The 18073-nt window shown below is 54.1% G+C and overlaps 2 protein-coding genes across 4 annotated transcripts in view; one reads left to right on the top strand and one right to left on the bottom strand.

Annotated features, from left to right (window-relative positions):
- Positions 1–1483: 1483 nt before the first annotated feature.
- On the bottom strand, positions 1484–11886 carry GSTZ1 (glutathione S-transferase zeta 1). 2 transcript variants are annotated; one of them, XM_033412841.2, is made up of 9 exons: positions 11749–11886; positions 8348–8399; positions 6457–6524; positions 5830–5910; positions 5334–5459; positions 4252–4330; positions 3659–3711; positions 2826–2875; positions 1484–2056 (listed from the first exon to the last, which is right to left on the bottom strand). In XM_033412841.2, exons 3-9 carry the CDS (start codon positions 6505–6507, stop codon positions 1930–1932), a joined length of 567 nt encoding a protein of 188 aa, XP_033268732.1. In that variant the 5' UTR covers positions 6508–6524; positions 8348–8399; positions 11749–11886; the 3' UTR covers positions 1484–1929. The 2 variants fall into 2 exon arrangements, with proteins under 2 accessions (XP_033268732.1, XP_004262328.1); XM_004262280.4 differs by having other exon boundaries at positions 11627–11766.
- A 106-nt stretch (positions 11887–11992) lies between these two features.
- The window catches only part of POMT2 (protein O-mannosyltransferase 2), a 47709-nt gene continuing 41628 nt past the window's right edge, over positions 11993–18073 (top strand). For both annotated transcript variants that reach the window (XM_049705305.1, XM_004262278.4), the window contains exon 1: positions 11993–12373. In XM_049705305.1, coding sequence (XP_049561262.1) covers positions 12126–12373 — 248 coding nt within the window. In that variant the 5' untranslated portion in view covers positions 11993–12125. The remainder of the gene's footprint in view (positions 12374–18073) is intronic.

The following is an 18073-nucleotide window of genomic DNA, read 5'->3' as shown; positions in this document are numbered from 1 at the left end:
TACCTTGTCCTAGATGTGGATTCTATCTACTGCCTGTACTTCCCAGAAGTCTCTGTGGTCCTCTGTTGCCTGGAAACGAGACTGGGAGGAGGGAGGAGTAGGGGAACCTGGTAACCTCAGCATTACTGGAAATTGTTTTGGATTATTTGGGCTCCCAAAGGCACCTGTTAGTGACAGGTAGAGCCAGCTGCCTCCTTAATCTGGGCGAGTGGTGGCAGTGCCCCGTTTGGCCAAGGCTAGCCCTGCAGCTTGCCCGCTGCTCCTGGCTGGCCCCATGTCTCTCCAGGGCCAGGGAGCACACTGCCGTGGGAGTTGTAGGAGCACAGCCTGAAGTATGGGCTTCCCTCCTTTCCCCTGAGTTCATTTTCTCTTTAAAATCCACAGGAGCTTGAATCACCTTCAATTTCAAAAGTCCAAGTCAGGTGACGGTTACTGATCCCTGAGCTGAGGAGATTAGTCTCTTATCTCAAGTCAAGGTTTCTTGGCGAGAGCCCAGGTGAGCCTTAGGCAGCCAGGCAGGTCTGGAGTAATCTGAGGAAAAGGTCCAGATGGCGGCAGGGCAGGGCAGGCACAGCATCCCTCACCATTGCTGTGTCTCCTCTACCTTCCTGGGCTTCTCGCTGGGCTCTGCCAGGACAAACTCACCTTGGGAACAAGAGTGGCCCACCTTGGTCATTCTAGAGCCTGGAGCCCAGGCCATCCAAGAGAGAAGGAGAGGCCACTAAGGAGCCCGGGATGAGAGGGGAGAACTAGGTGCCCTGGCATTGGAGCTAAAGAAAAGGGACTCATGGCCGAGAAAGGTGGCTTCCACTTGGACCAGACACATCTATCTTAATTCCTTGTTTAAACCTCAGCTACACAGGGGAAATGAAATCTCACGTAGGGAACATAAATGTCATCTTGTTTCACTCCCAGAAGTGACCCGCATCTCCCTACAGTATCTCTGCCCGAGGTGATCCTGGTTCTGGCTGAGCACTGCCAGGCATGGGGACCTGCTCCCTCCAGGGCAGCCCAAGGTAAGCCGTTACCCGGCTGGCCTCCTGCTAGCTTGGTCAGTAGTTGTTCATACTGCCCACGGAGGAGCCTGCCTCCAGCTCCCAGCACCGCTCACACGTGGCTGTATCCTAAGCACCTAATCCTGAGGCTGCTCCAGAGAACGCTGCCCCTGAAGATGAGGGACTGGGCTGAGCGGGCCAGCGTCTCCTCAGCGCTGCCATGGAAGTGAGCAACGGGACTACTCCCAGGCCTGGGCACTCAGCTGGTCGCAGGAGGCTTTCTTTCCTGCTTCTTATACCTGTTCTCTTCTGGATCTTGTCTGATTTTCTCAGGCAGGCTTTTGGGCTTATTTCTCTTCCTTGCCCTTAGGTCCCAGGGGCCAGGCCAACCACACAGTGGGCAAGTGGCTGGCTGGCTTTCTCTCCTGGTCCAGACACAGAGGGATTCCAGCTAGGAAGAGTGTTCACCTTCTGCAGCCCAGCTCAGCTTTAAGTGAACAACCCGGGGGCCTGGGCTTTAGTTTAATTACCAGATTTCAGTGTGGGCATTCTTTGGAGTCAGGTACAGTCGAGGGGACGGGAAGAGGCGCTCAGACTTCCTCGTGGCTCTCTGGTAAACTCGGCATACGTTTTAGTCTACGTTCACTTCATCTTCATGACTGCCCGCGACACAGTCATGAAGACTTCCTGCCTACCCGCCTCCCGGCATTCTCCCACCCCATTCTGCCCGCATGTGACAGATGAAGGGGCCGAGGCAGAAGGAGTTTCAGTGGGAAGGCAAATCCAGGGCCTAGAGTTCAAGTTCAAGGGCTAGGAGTTCAGGTCTTCCGCCTCTCCAGTTAAGGCTCGCTGGCTTCCAGGCCTCTTCAGCCCATGCACCTTCTGCTCCCGCACCCGCTCCCGGCCCCTGCACAAGTGGGGCGCGGTTTGAGAGCTAGGCCCTCAGCTCAGGGGGTGTATCTGGCTGCCGGCAGGGGTGAGACACTTGGAAGGCCTCCAAGGCCAGCAGTGACTTGTTGATACGGCTGATGGTAGGGTAGGGAGTGAGATCCACCTTGAACCTGTGGCAGAGAAACATCCCCCTGAGCCAAGGTCTGCAGGGGCCCAGGGAGACTGCCCTGCAGGCGATGGGGAAGCACAGAGGCAGGGCTGGATGAGGTCCCTGGGGCCAGCCAGGGAAGGCCTAGGAAGGCAGCCCTGCCAGGTTGGGGGTCCTTGTTCACAGGTAGCTCTCTGGGGAGGGACAGTCTTGTGCAGTATCGTCTGGCATCTCAGTTTCCTACTGCTCCTATTCCAGGCCATGGCTATCTATACAACCTACTATGTGTAAGGCCAGTGCTGGGCATTTATATACAGATCATCTCCCCACCCATGTCATAAGCTTCTCAGGCGCAGGGAATGTGTCACACATTTCCATACCCCTAACAGTGCCCAGCACGATGCCTTCCACAGAGAGGTTCCCATCCGTGCCCTCCTGAAGGGCTGATGGAGCAAAGCAGAGGCAGAGCTCACTGCCGGGCACAGACACACCACGTCTGGGGAGAGCAGGCTCTTGGAGTGGACTCTTGCAGGGGCGTCCACCAGGTGACACGCCTCCTCTTAGGAGCGGGGGCTATGCGGTATCACCTGGGCTGCAGTGGGCATGGGAAGGGTGTTACACCAGCTTCTGCCTGTCTCTTACGGCCACAGTGGCTGCTGGGGGCAGTGGGGGAGAGTCTGCGTGAGATGCTACCTCAGTCGATGAAGTCAGGGCCTGACTGTAGGAGGCAGCTGGGCATTTTGAGGGGAGGAGCCAGGAGGAAGAGGGAGGGTGGCAGGGCTGTCTCTTACCTGTCAGCATTTGCCACCTGAGGCGCTAAGCACAGATCAGCCATGGACACCTGCAAAGAGGGTCGGGCGGGCTTGCATCAGGGTGCGCACCCCAGACTCCCACCGGTGACAGCACCGGGGTGCTGGCCCCTGGCATTCCCCTCTGCTTCTGGCTCTTCTACCCCACCCCCACTGCCCCACCCCCTCCTCATCTCCCCGGGCTGGCTGGGTCTGTCCCTGCAGCTGAAGCGCTTCTCCCAGGCTACAGTGCAGTTGCGCTGACAACCAACTGTGGGTAGCCAGAGAAGGCTCGATTGCCTTAGTGGATGTTACTGTGCTTGTTCAAAATTGCCACCACAGGCACTTAGTGGGCGCTCCCAGCAGGGAGGGAAAGCCTCTGGGTGCAGGTGGGGGACTCTGGAACCAGAATTACCATAGAGCCAGGGCCTTAGCCTGTAGGAGTCAAGGGCACCTGAATCCTAGAATCCTAGCATTGGAAGGGAATGGAGACATCACCTAGTCTGATCCCTCATCTGATGGCTCGACCACCTCCTCATCTCAGAGATGAGGTCTTCAACTTGAATACCTCCAGCAATGAGAAACTCACTTCCTCTTGAGGCAGCTGACCAGGAAGGGGCTGAGAAGCTCCCCGTGAGCTAACTTCTGCTTAATGCAGAGAGGACGACCTTGGGTTGCTGACTCCCCACCCTTGCTACAGCTGCCTCCTCAGGAAGCTCTCTGAGCTGTGCCTGCCCTGGGCTGGAGGGAGGTAGCTGAGTCTAAGTGGAAGACAGTGGCAGCCTGAGGTAGGCCTGAGGGAGGAGGCCACCCCCATGGGCCTGGGGAGAGCTTACCTCATCTCCCACACAGTACTTCCCCGCTGTGCTCTGCAGGATCTGCTCCAGAGCTGGAGGGAAGCAACATGAATACTCTGAGAGCAGCCTTTCTGGGCCTTGGTGCATAGCTATGACATGGCAGCTATCTGAGTGGCAGGCTGGAGCGTGTGCTAGAGGGAACACGGCAGTCAGATCTGGAGAGAGGTGATGGGCGCATGGGGATAAGATGATGCCTCCCTGCGCTCTGCAAGTTCAGCTACCATTCCCTCCTCTGAGGGGACAAGGCCTGCCACTGGCCAAGGCAGCAGTTCTCACACCGATGTGCTGACACTTTGCTGGCCCTGGCTTCCTGCCTGGAGTGGGCAATGGAGCAGAAGTTGGGCCATCCATCTCCAAAAGGCCTCAGGCATGAGGTTCCCAGAAGTGCCAGGGGTTGAGGCCAGGTTGGATTCTGCCCAGCCCACTGCCTCCTCGGCCCTGCCCCCCCACCCTCATCCATGCCACTGCCAAGGCCAAAGAGCCCAGGACGCTGCCAGATGCCAGGGCCCCCGGTGTGAGGGCCATTTCTCTAAGAGGTCACCAGGGGGCAGCTCACAGGGGCAAGGACTCACCGTTAAAGCCAGAACTGATGGCCTGCTGGGCCCAGGTCAGCTGGTTCTCCGGTCCCACTTGCTTCAGGACAGACAGGTTCTGTGTAGCCCAAGAAAAATCTGGGATGAGCTTTGGGAGCCAGGCTGAGCCGCGCACTCAGCCAAGTCCCCTCAGGTGAGCTTGGTTCCCGTGTGTCCCTGGCTGTACACCTGTCCTACCCTGGACCCTGTGAGCTCCCACCCTGTGGGGCCTGAGGTGGAAGGGAGGTGACGATCCCAGAGGCCACTTTCTCTGGCTGCCCTCGTGGCCCCTATCCCTCTGGCAGAGATGTGTAAGGGTGGAGGCACAACCCAAGGCCTCTCTCCATTGCATCCAATGCTTCTCCCTGACATGGTCCCTTGTGAGGAGAGGGAGTGTGACACAGGGTTGGGGAGGGCAGCATGGGGGAGGCACATAGGATTGGCTTTCAGGAGATTTGGATGTCTGTCTGCTTCAACTTCCTGTTAAAAAAAAAAAAGTGACATGGGGCGGGGGGGCCACAGATACACAGTCAGGGGGTCTGTCACACTTAGAGTGACTCTGCAGTCACTCCACCTTTCTGGGGCTATTTCCTTACTTGCAAAGTCAGGGATTAGCACAGATGAATTTTTTTTTTAAACAGATGAATTGTTTTAATACTTTTTTGTTTTACCAGTGAAAACTTACCAAAAAAAATCTTAGGAGAATCCCAATCTATGACACAGAACAGGTGAAAGGAAGGCTGCTCTGGTTAAAGGTGGGAGGCGGGGGCATGCGCTGCTCAGCCTCTCCCTGCCACCTGGCCCTTTCCCCACCTTGGCAACTCTGGACGTGTCCTTGGAAACCTGGGGCTTCCCAGAAGGCGGCTGGCGTCCCAGGGAGTGGATGCTTTCTGGCCTCCCTCCTCCCTCTGCCACAGGGGACAGGGCCAAGCCCCTGAGAATCCCCTCTGTCCTCCTGCCACCCCGCAAGGCACCTCACGGTGGGCTGGCCAGGGTGCGCGTGCATGCGGAGGGGAGAGTGCATGCGTGTGGGGATGCGAGGGTGAGAGGCGTGTGAGGGAGAAAGCGCACGGGAGCCGCACCTGCAGGGGCTGGATGCCGCTGGCCACGAGGTGGGAAATCATGCGCACGTGGGCCCTCTTCTTTGGGTCCTGAGGCAGGAGTCGCGGCGTGGGCCGGGTCTCCTCCAGGTACTCAATGATGGCCAGCTGTCCGGAGGCGAGCCGTGAGGCAGGGACCATGGGGGGACTGTAAACTCCTCTTCCTCCCCCACTTCCAACACCACCATCGTCACCACCCCCCTTCTTACCCTTCTTACCATCCTCCCCTTGAGCCCTGTGAAGCCAAGAGGCTCCCCAGGAGGATGAGATCATTTTGGACCCTTGTCCTACAGAACTTAGTCCCCCATATGCTTGAGTCTCCCTTCACCTCCCAAAGCAAGCAAGCAACCTTCCTCCCTCCCCTGCTCATCCCTGCTGAGAGCTGGGTGCCCTGGGCAGACACAGGCAAGGAAGAGCTACGAGGTCCTCTTGCTCAGGGCACCACGCTCATGAGGGGCCTCCCAAAGCCGCCACTCACTGACTGGCCAATGGTGATTCCATCAATCTTCAGGGCTGGCACCTGCTTCATGGGATTCAGGGCCTGGAATTCTTCAGAGAACTGTGGAGACAAGGCCCTGGTGGACTGGGCAGCCTGGCCTGAGCTGGCTAAAGCAGAGTCTGGCAAGCAGGAAGCCCCTCGCCTACTGCCCACCTGTACCTCCCTCCCCTGGGAAAGGCCCTGGCTCCTAGGCCCAGGGTGACACCTGGGGGATCTGTGAAGTATCCTGAACCCCAGTGGCTGCTGAGATACAGGTTTCATCCCAGTGGCCAGGCTATGTGCTTGTCCCTGCACCTTATATGTGGTCACCAAGGCACATCCAGAGGGCCTGGCATGGGGCGAGGACCCGCTCACCACCCACACTTCTGGAGCCAGACATGGAGAGGCCAGGCTGTGGTGCGGAGCCTGGAACCTGGGCCCTTCCCATGGCTCCTCTTGCTGCACAGCTGGCCGCCCTGTCCCACAGGGCAGGGCCAGCAGCCTCCTCTGGCCATGGGGACCACAGGGCGCATGCTCATCTCTTGCCTGCAGAAGTCTGCACCCCCTGCCGGGCCCCTCTCCAAGGCCTCTGACTCCTACATTGTGGCCTGGGGGCAGCCTCCTTACCTGCTGCCCCCCATCCTTTGTGAGGTTGATGGTTATCGTCTCATAGTCCATGTTTTTCAAGGCCAGAGCTGGGAGAGACAGCAGACAAGTCAGTGACAGCCTCTGACCACACTTCCCAGGGTGACGAGCGGGAAGGAGGCTTCTTTCTCCACACTGCTGGGTAGCCCTGTCGCCTTCTTCCCAACTTCCTGGATCACCACCCGCTCCCCTACCCCAGGGCCATGATGCTCTGCCTCTCTTGCCCCTGGACTCTCTGTATCCCCAGCGGACCTCTCATGCCTCTAGGTGGTGCTATGAGGGTGTGTGCCCTGGCCCGCTGAGGGCTCCTGGAGGACAGCAGGGAAATGTCCCCTTCATCTCTGCCCCTGGCAGGGCCTTACCCAGTGGCAAGCAGGGCTTATTTGTTGGAGACATGCAATCACTCCTCCATAAAGGTCATCTGAGGGCCAAGGGAAGGTGCTCAGTGACTACGCAGGGCCCACACAGGCAGAGGACACTCTTGTTCTGTTTAGAGGAGAACCCCTTTCTAATCCATTCTCTCCGTTCTCAGGGCTGTTGACTACAGATCCCAAGGCATCAGGGCTCTCTGGTGACCTCAGCACATCTGCTGACTCCCAGTGGCTGGATTTCCTCTCCATCTCCTTTGATCTTTTCCTCCCAGCATGGTGAGGGCAAAACACTCGGTCGACCCTAGTGGAGGAGACTGTGTGTGTAAGTGTGCACACTTGTGCCTTAAAATATGGCGATGGCCGGTATCAGGCAAATGAGCGAGGGGAGGAGCGCAAGACGTGTCACAGCCTGCAGACAGCCCAGGAGACGCGGGGCTCCTTCTCAGCGCCGGTCAGCTCCACCCTGGAGAGTGGAAGTGGTCGGGGCCAGGCAGGAGGCCAATGCGTGGTGGCCCTGCAGAGACAGTGCCCGCGCTGCTGGTCTGGCCCCGTCAGGGCAGAGGCTCTGGGCCCAGGGAGGCCGTCTTCTTGGAGAAATGTGTCCTCGGGCACCCCAGTGCTCTTGCCTACTGATTCTAGCAAATACCAAGTGACTGTGGGAGGGGGAGGGTCATGAGGATGGCTTCCGAGTCAGGAACAGGCTCCTGGCAGCAGGCTACCTGGGTTTAAATGTCATCACATTCACTTGCTAGCTGTGTGGCCCTGGACAAGTAACGTCAGCCTCTGTGCCTGTTTCCCCATCTGACAGGCAGCATAGCGTAGTAAAGAGCATGGACTAGCTGGAGCTAGGCTAGCTGGTTCAGATTCCAGGCCTGCCTCTTACTAGCTACATGATCTTGGGCAAGTTACTTAACCTCCCCGTGCCCCAGTTTTCCCACCTGTACAATGGTGATGATAATAATACCTCCCTCCCAGGGTCGTTGAGGTTTAAATGGAGTCATGTACACAAAAACACTCAGCACCGTTCTCTTTCTGTACGAGCTGCTACGACTATGACCTTGGCCGAGGGCTGACTTAAGCTGAGGGACAGAAGGGTCGAACCAGGACTAAACCAGAGGGCCCAGTTTCTCCTTCCCGAAGCCTCTGGGGTCCACACTGGCCAGCTCTGTTTAATTTGCCAGATCAAATAAGATAAGAACTGAGGAAGGCCAGCTGTTCCCTGCCAGTTACCAAGGATCTCTGGATTCTGTGAGCCTGCCTGAAGCATGGTTGCTAAGGGGCTTTGGAGAGCAGAGTGGGAGAGGTGGCAGGCCCAAGAGGAAAAACACCCCTCCCCACTTCCTCTAGTTGGGCTTCCGAGGTGAAGGTGCCATTCGAGGCTGAGGGCTCCAGGAGACTGGGGATGCTGTGGCTGGTGCCCTGTCTGACAGAGGCTTTTCACCCAGGCCTCCCTCCACCCCATACCACCCCACTCCAGCTCTCGGTGGAGGTACAGCTCTTACCGATTCGAACTCTCCATGAGCAGGAGCTTCGGAAGTAGGAATAGAGGATGGGCTGAGGAGAGAAGACGAGGACGCATGTTAACCCATGCTTGGTGGGTTCTCAGCCCCAGGAGCCCACTGGAGGGGAGGCAACAGCTCCCAGCCAGGGGTCTCCAAGCCAGCACTGTTTCTTCCCAGCCTGCTAGGCCTCCTCCCTCAGGCCTGCGTCTGGAAAAGTCAGGCCAGACTCAGAGCTCTCTGGGTTAGAGGCCTGGGGAGTCATGTGGGGTCCCTCAGCTCCAAACTGTGCTGTCATGCATTCCTGATGTCCAGGGGGCCCCCAAAGGGGCAGCCAGACTGCAGGTGCCCTCCTTACCTTCCTAGACTCAGCCATGATGATGTGGTGACCCTTGGCCTCTCAGGGAATGTCCCCTCCCACAGAACTGCGGGGCAGGGGGAGGAACCCTAAAGGGGTGGATCCCATGAGCCAATGGGGAAGCTGGTCTAAACAGGCATCAGGAGAACTTTGGCTCTGGTCAGAAAGGGCATCTCTTTCTAATCTGGGGAAAGCTTTTTATGCTCCTGGTGGAGCCAGGTCTGGTGTCCTGGGCAGACAGCTAGGCCTGGTTTTGAAGCAGTAGTTCATGTGGTGCAGTGGGCTAGGAGCTGGCATACTGGGAGTCTGGTCCCAGTGCAGGACCTAGCCCCGCATGACTGGGGACAAATCCCTACCTTCTCTAGTCTTCAGCTCCCTCATCTGTAAAATGAAGGGTTGCCCTAAAATGATAGCTTATTTCCTTCCAACAGTGGCAGAAAGACCAGGAAATCTAGTTTTCTGCACTTTGGTGCCCATCTCTTTCAACATTCCACCCACCAGTCCTCCAGACTCTCAGCTGATCTCATAAAAATAGCATCTGGAAAACTCAGGCCAGACTCAGAGGGGGGAACTTTCCTGGCGGTCCAGAGGTTAAGACTTTGCCTTCCAATGCAGGGGGTGTGGGTTTGATCCCTGGTCAGGAAGCTAAGATCCCACATGCCTTGCAGCCAAAAAACCAAAAAACATTAAAAAAAACCCCAGAAGCAATATTGTAATAAATTCAATAAAGACTTTAAAAATGGTACACGTCAAAAAAAAATCTATAAAAAAAAAATAGCTGGGGAATATGCCCACTGACTCCAAAGCTGAGGTCATAAGCTGGCAGCCCACAGTGTTCTGTTTGGTCTATACTGTATTTAAAAATGTTTCAATTCATTGCTAACATTAAAAGTCACATTGTTTCATATACAAATCCTGTTGTCCGTTTTTTATTAAAAAAAAAAATCTGGAGATAATGAACTCAGTTTCCTGAGGAGCAAAATTGATCAGAGCCAATTAATGGCCCCTTTTAGAGAGGGCATGCCCTCTCAGATCTGCTATGGCCCCCACCTGGTCCACTTCTCTCATTTTTGTTACTCTGAGGCCCCTGAAGGCAGCAGGGTGTGTGACCTCTCCTCTAAAGTTTAGGGGACTCAAAGTTAATTTCTCTGGTGCTTCTTGGTCACCAGCATTTCAAAGCAGAACCCAGAACAGAGTTACCAGTAATTAGCACTCATGAATCTTCTGGCAGACACATATGTAGCCTTTTGGATGAGGGAGAACTCAATAGAATTTCTTAGATCACCCTTGTCTACCATCCCTCTGACTACAGACATTTCACCCAAGTTCGCTCTCCCTTCTGTATGCCCCAGCTCACCAAGCTGCTACCTGACCTTGCTTTCATCATCCCTGAACTACCAACTCCATCTTCTACTCCATCTTCTACGTGGGCAAGGGCACAAGTGGGAACCCAGTCCCTCCCAAGTTAGTTCCTGACCCTGGGAGTTCCAGTCTATTCTGAAGGCAACTTTCGTGGGGAAAGTGAAGATAGTTCTGGCACAAAGGTCAAGTGATAGGCAGCAGGCATTCTTGGAGGGAGAAGAGTTCGTAGGCTACAACTGGATGTACCCTGTTCCAGGGTGCATCCCTTTCCTTATTTGGTTAGGCTGGAGGGGCCCCTGGGGCCAAGAGGCAGCTACACTGAAACAGAATGGAACCACTAGAGAGCTGCAGACATCAGCTTAGAATCCTTAAAGAAATGCCTTACCTAATTACTAAATGTTACACCTTTGACCTAGACTAAGGGTGACCACAGAATCACTGTAAATGCCCTGCCCTCAGGTTTCTTACTTATGGGCCATCAGGAGATGTAATGGAGGGCGGTCTCTGATCTTTCTCTTACCAATGATAACTTCATAAACCATCCCATGTTCCTTTTTGCATTTGTAGGGCTAAATTTTAAGCCCAAGTAAAATATCCGTTTCATCACCACTCCTGGAGGAATTGTTTTTAATTCAAATATGGATTCTCACCACTCTAGCAGATTTTATTTTAAAACCACCTCTTACACATGATTTTCGAGAAAGACTCCTAAAATCCTATTTGGGAGTGGGAGGGCTATACACTGTTAAAGTGATACTATAGGGCTTCCCTGGTGGCACAGTGGTTGACAGTCCACCTGCCGATGCAGGGGACACGGGTTCGAGCCCCGGTCTGGGAAGATCCCACATGCCGCGGAGCAGCTGGGCCCGTGAGCCATGGCCGCTGGGCCTGCGCATCCAGAGCCTGTGCTCCGCAACGGGAGAGGCCACAACAGTAAGAGGCCCGCGTACCGCAAAAAAAAAAAAGTGATGCTATATCCCACCTGATGGGGCCTGCCACCTTCCTTTGAGCTACAATAGCTGTTCCAAATCTTTAATAGAGATTGGTAACAGTGGTTCTGGGGTTAGTCCTGGGAAATACAAATTAAAACTGGTAATAAGGTCCCCAAGTGATTATGATGACTGTAAGTGCCACAGTTTCCCCTCGCCCCTGGCGCTCTCTCAAAATGCAAACAACCCTGAAAGGTTATTTAACTGTTAAGATCTGCCAGGCCGACCGGCAGGGCTGTGCGGATCAGGGAGACGAGGATCGACGCTTGGAAGCCCTAGCAGGTCGAGTGGGGTTGGGGGTGGGTGGACAGACAGATGAAGAGCAAGGGTACAGCCACCAAACCAAGCCGGGTACTCTCCACGAGGACCATGCACCTCGCGCCCAATCCTCTCGGGATCACAGGCCACAGCGGGTAGCGCGCAGGTGCAGAGCGGTGCCAGCGCGGCGCATTGCATGCTGGGAGTCGCCGTAGGAGCTGTGGGCGGGGCCGAGCGGCTCACCTTTGACCCCGCCCCCCAAGATTTCTCCCTGTTTCTAAGTAGAGCCTCTCTCCCCGGATGCGTGACACAGACCTTCCCCACTTGCATCTCGCACTCTGGGCGACCCCTCTTCCAGGCCAGGAAACTTCGCGCCTGCGACTCTCCGAGTCGTCGACGATTCAGGCCCAGTGAGACCTCAAAACGTCAGAACTTACGTTTTCGTCTCGGTAAAGCTAGGGCTTGGACTAGAATGAGCTTTAAGGTCTCTTCTAGCTTGCCCCGCCCTGCCGCCACGCCCCCACTCCTGGCGCTGCTGGGAATTGCAGTTCTTTGAGCCCGCTTTCTCCCCGGCCCGCCCGGACGTCATGCTCTGTGCCACTAGCCTTCTCCTAGCGGCCCGGGCGGCGACCGCGCTCCCCTTCCAGCCCAGAGTCCGGGGTAGGGAACTACATTTCCCAGGGCCCCCGGCTGCCGGCGCAGGGAACTACATTTCCCAGGACACCCCGAGCCGCCGCTTGGTGACTTATTGGCGGGGCGGCTCGCAAGACCCAGCGTGCTTGCGGGCCGGAGGGCCATCCTGAGGAGGGGAAGGATGCCGCCGGCCGTAGGCGGAGGCCTGGCAGGGTGTGAGCTGCGTCCCCGGAGGGGCCGCTGTGGGTCCCAGGCTGCTAGGGCCGTGGGCCCGGACGTGGCCACCGAGGCTACAGCGCGGAGCCCCAAACGGCCTGCTCCGAGCTCGCGGCGCTTCGAGGCGCCCGGCCGGTGGGCTCTGCTGGCCCTGGTGACGCTGATGTCCTTTGCCACCCGCTTCCACCGTCTGGACCAGCCGCCGCACATCTGGTGAGTGATGGGAGGGACTGGGCAGGCACCATGGCAACTGGGAGGGAGGGGCGCGCCCTCTCATTGGTCTGGAGGCACGGAGGGGGCGGGATTCACAGGCGGAGGGGCGGGGCCGCGCTGGAGGGGAAACAGGTTTCTGGTGGTTGCCTCTGCCCAGGTGCAGTCTCCGTGAGAGAAATCTTTTTGCTCCGGTGTGTGTGAGAGTGGGATTCCTTAGGATCTGAGGAAGCAGTCTTCATGTCTTGCAGGTTATGCTGCAGCATCTCACCTGGCTCTCAAATGGTAGCTTTTAAAGGTGCTTTGAACTGACTCAGGAGAATTGGAAATTCTTAGTACAGAATTTCCTAAGGCCTGAGTTCCTAATCTGCAGGATTTCGACCTCCACGGAGGGGAACATTCCTATCTGAGTACCACATTCTCGGGAGCCAGAACAACCTGTGTGCCCACGGATGATAACAAGGGTCCCAGGAAGCAGGTCTGGGGTCATACTGTGAGGATGTATTTTCTTAAAGGCTTTATTTTGTAGGACTAAGGTGCAGGAGTCAGATTTCGTTAAAAAAGCTTAAAAAGTCTCCAGCTCGGAGGAAAATTTTTATACAGTTTGAAAATGGTTAATTTGTTTGGCCAAGACGTGATACCATGTTTTCTCAGTATCACTGAGGAGAAAGTGTAGAGGTTGTTAGAAATGGAACTCCTTGACTAAAAAGCAAGCAGGCTAACAAGCTATCAGGGTTACCCTACTTGGAAGTTAATGAATTAGCTTGTTACTATTTCATGAGTGCTGGCGGAAGATGTGAGACTCCTGGGTCAGAGTCAAAAAACTTATTACTGGTAGCAAAGGAAGCAGGATGAACATTGGCATATGAGATTCAGTTTCTCATGGCTCCGAAGTCCCACGGGGTGACGCTATGGGCTCAGATGACTGCACACACTGTGCGTTGCCTTGCAGCTAAAGAGCAACAAGCTTGGGGAATTTACAAAAAGCAAGCGTACTTTTTGCCCTGGAGAGATGTTACCTCATCTCTCAAGGCTGCTTGGTGCAAACACAACTTTGGGAAATGGCCCAGGTAAAGTGCAGTCAAGGCCCTGCATTCTCCACATACCCAGCAAGATGTGTGGAAGTACAAGAGACCCATGGAGGACTGTCTCTCCCAACAGTCTCACTCCTTGATATTACACTCTCTTGGCTTCTAGCAAATTTTCACATGAATGTGCAACTCCATTGGCTACTCTGATTAACCTGGCCGAGGCAGGGACCCAGTCTATTTAGTTTGTCTCATACAACATTTATTTAAGGCTGCTCTCACCAGGAGTCAAAACAGCAGGGTGGGGCTTCCCTGGTGGCGCAGTGGTTGCGAGTCCGCCTGCCGATGCAGGGGACACGGGTTCGTGCCCGGGTCCGGGAGGATCCCACATGCCGCGGAGCGGCTGGGCTCGTGAGCCATGGCCGCTGAGCCTGCGCGTCTGGAGCCTGTGCTCCGCAACGGGAGAGGCCACAACAGTGAGAGGCCCGCGTACCACAAAAAAAAAACAAAACAGCAGGATGAGGCCAACCTGTGGTGTTAACCTGTGCCCTCCGGGATGCTGGAGTGGGGTGGGGAGGGACCAGGAAGTCTTATTGCAGATAGCTGAGATGTAGTCTAAGGCCAGTCTGTTATCCATTATAGTCTGTACACAGATGTTTAGACTGACCTCTGATTTTTGATGTCACTGCCAATAATTACAATGAGTTCTCCCATTTAAAAAGCAACTCCCATGCCCAGTGGAAAGGCATTCCACAGCACATTCTTCCCTGCATTCTAATATACTACCTGAAGGGGTGCAGATCACTCCAGTTCAGGATTTTTTGTTAAATATTATTTGGATTTCCATCAGATTTGATTTAGATCATCATTACAGTGATTTGGTTAAGCCCCACGGGCAGCGAGAGTCACTGCGTAGCTGCAGCCTCAATCACTATACAAGGCATAACCTAAGGTCCCTAGGGTGTCAGGAGAAGCTTATGAATTTATATCAGTCATACTAACAGAAGGTTGTGCCAGTCTGTGTTTTTGTGCACATGCGAGGGAGGTCCATGTTTGGGAGTTAATGTTGATGTCGTCAGGGACATGAGGATAGTTCAAGACCGGCCATGTCCACATGAGTTTTTCTGATTTCATGGTGGAATAACAGAGTCAGCAATAGGTCAGATTGCTAGCTACAGCTGCCACTGACTTAGTTGAACTGTGTTAGTATTTTGCCAGGCTGGGTGCTGGGCCTAGGAGGCAAAGAGAGCATTAATTGTTTCCCTTCTCTTTACATTTCCAGGGGCCTAAGATGTTCCTTCCCCAGGTGGAAAGGTTGTTTGTTTCCTCCCACTGCCATATAATCAGTGTGTCCCACTCTAGTACCTGTAATTTCACCTTTACTCCAACTATTGCATACTAATATCCAGACCTTTCTGTCATGGGCACTGTCAGAAACTTGACAGAGACTTATTATGTCTCCCATCTTGGCCCATGTGAGCCACTGTAGCGGGACCTCACAAGCAGTGTGCTCAACCAGGTGATCTTTATGCACTAAAACCATGTCACTCCAACAAGAAAACCCAAGTGACTGAACTGGAATTAAGTTTGAATCCCATAAACCCCCAACTGCACCCCCAGGCTGATCCAGAATTGCTGTTAGGGGAGACCAGTCGAGCCCAGGAATAGTCAAGGAAGAATCTCAAATTTTCAAAATGGGTTTTTATAACCTTCCACCCCTTTTGTTCTGATCATTACCCAGTTGGTGGCCGAGAGGAGATGAACACCTGGTTAGGTGACCAAACTACTTGACTAAGGTGTGTGAACAAGGAGGAAGGTGAGGGAAGTTGACTCAGAAATCTTTTTGAGAAGACTGTTCAGTGCTTGACAATATCAGATACCCGTGGATGGCCTGGAGTGTGGAATGTCATCAGGTTTTTGGCTATTCAGCCATTGCAAAAAAAAAAAAAAGGGTGTACCATTGTCAGACTGTAGATGGTTTGGAAAGCTGAAAACACAACACAGTTTAGTCTCAAGGGCCGCAGTGATATATCTAGAGTCAGATGATTGGACTGGAACAGCATCATCAGCACTAACCCGAAACGGTGTCAACAGCAGTGGGGCACCAGTGATAGCCTGGAACTCGGAACAAAGTCCTAGTACAATCAGTTTCCTTGGAGTGGTCAGTACCCCACGCAATGTGGCTTCCTTCACTGCAAGACAAACGTGCCAACTTTTGGCAGGAGTCACAAGTTACCACAATGTAGCAATGGCTTCTGCTTTGAAGACGTATAGTCCTTTACTTTGTGCCCAGTCCATGGTGGTAGATGTGTTTCCATGCCTGGTGTATTGACGTATGCAGGTGGCAATGGCAGCAGTCTGGATGGTGCAGGTTTGATCAGCAGCTTGATTCTAATCCGTCTTATCAGAATACTGGCCCTTACTGGGGGCATCTACATGAGTGATCCAGATTGGCCCATTGGCAGGCAGCCATGATTTTTTTCCACAGTTTTTGGCTCCGAAGAGGGGTGTTTTACGTTTCTTAGTATACAGCCTTACAAGTGACACACCAGATGGTTAGGCCAATGGCAAAAGCCTAAGGGAAAATAAAAATATAACTTGTCTGTTTCTTAGGAGTATTGTCTAAGGCAAGGGTGATGACTTTCAATTCAGTGCATTGTGCCAGTCAACCCTTATTGCAGTCGGTCTTCCAGAAACGTCAGTGGGGCTCGATGATAGCTACTGCCCTGTGGACACCATCTGCTTTTAATTTAGCCTAACCATCAGTGAACCAGGCACAAACATTAGGAGGAACCTCTGGGAATCAAGACCCCACTGAGTCAGCAGCTTTGCTTCAGGCGGTGGAGTGGAAGATAGTTTCTTCCAAAGGGGCAGCTGCCACCTCTTCTTGAAAAACCAAGATGCCTCTAGGGCCAACACTTGAACATACCACTTCCATTTCACCAGCGAGGCTTGTTGAGCCCTTCCATCATTAGCCATAGAGTTCAAGTTGACCCACCCCAAAGTGACAGTATCAGACCAAAGAGTCCTAAGGTCTTCATGGTTCAGGCCCTCAAGTTCAACAAGAGCTTATTAGTAGGTTGACAGTTGCCCCTTTAAAAGGGTGTGTACTTGGTACCTATGTCCAGCAGATGGCGCTGTCATGGAGCGCTCCAAGCCCCCCTCCCCAACCCCCCGCCCTGAAATTCCATCTTTAAAGCTGTAATGTCCCTTTCTCGTCTTGTGATTTATATTATTTCTGTAGGACCACTTGGGAGGGGACAGGATCACCTCTCACTAAATTAGCAGTCTCTCAATGGGATAATCTTGGACACATATGGGATAAATACGACTATGCCTTCAGCAGTGGGAGACACAACCGTAGTTGCAAGGGCCCTACCCAAGGCCACTTTCCCTTCCCTTCCCCACTGGGAACTTGGCTCAGACCCTATCAGTTGAATTTAGGTGCTTCTTCCCCTTTCAACTAACAAGTCTAATAGGCCTGCATCAGGAGCTGTAATGACAGCCACCTAGAGGTTATGCCATTCCCAGGTGGGAGGTGTGGCGAGTGCTGGATGCAGGGCGCAGGAGGAGGCCTTTTTGCTCCTTCAGCCCCTCGGCAGGCTTGGCACCACTTCTTCCCAGTCTGCTTTCCTGTGTCTGGTGAGCACCTGGGCTTAGGGGCTTTTTCTTTCAGTCCCTGTACACACTGCCATGGTTCTCCCTGCAGTCCTTGGCACCTTTGGTAATCCCTGCGCCTAGCAAATCCTCTTACTCCAAGGGATTGAGTAGGGTGCTCGTGTATCCAGTAGGACTTTGAGCTTGAGTCCCCCTCCTCCCCAGAGTTCCCCACCACACTAGGATGGGTGTGTATGGCCTTTAGTCCCCTTTAGGGACAGGGAGACCTTAGCCCCACCTGTAATCATCTTACTCTTTAAAGAAGCTGAGATTGTGCCAGAGGGGGAGGGATCACGGGACACGGAGGGACGGAGTGGCTCTGAGCCTCTAAGCAAGGCACACCTTTGGCTTGAGCACACAGCTCACCCGAGAACCTTTCAATGTTTTCATTTTACCCAGAGTTCTGCGTTGAATAGCAAGGTCCTTACCACTGGCACCGTTAAGCTTGGGGGCCTCCTAGGTTCATCAGCCCGTCCACCTTGCCTTTTGGCTGGGGCTGCTTAGCCTATTGCCCCAGGGTTGCGATTATATCCTTTCCTCCTTTTGCCCAGAAGGCCGTGGGCAGGAACCAAGGCAGCATGCAGGCTGTTTGTTTCAATCCTGCCTCTCTCCCCTCAACCTCATTCATAGGCAGGACAGTGGGGGAGTCTTACTACCTGCCTTCCCCACCACTTGAGCAAGAGCATTCACCACCAGATTCCAGGGTGTCTTCTCTTATCCCCCAACCCAGTCCATGATGACCCTTGTCCTTTCTCTTAAGGAAAGCTATGACTCAGCATCCTATGCTTGTCACCGAAACCGTCAGGGTTTGGGGTTTTATTTTTATGCTACTTGCCAACTAATGAGTTAGCCTGTCAGTGTTTTATGGATGCTGGCAGGAGACAAAGTCCTGGGTCAGAGACAAAGGCCTTTATTTCTCACAGCACGGCAAGCAGGATGAGCATCAGTATGTTGGCATCAGTTCCCCTTGCCCCCAGTGTCCCATGTGATACCCTGGGTCTGGATGAATGCCTGCACA

Source organism: Orcinus orca, chromosome 2, assembly GCF_937001465.1.
Source record: "Orcinus orca chromosome 2, mOrcOrc1.1, whole genome shotgun sequence".
Taxonomy (NCBI): Eukaryota; Metazoa; Chordata; class Mammalia; order Artiodactyla; family Delphinidae; genus Orcinus; species Orcinus orca.
The sequence above is the reverse complement of the archived record's forward strand: the minus strand, read 5'-3'. Positions and strand labels throughout refer to the sequence as shown.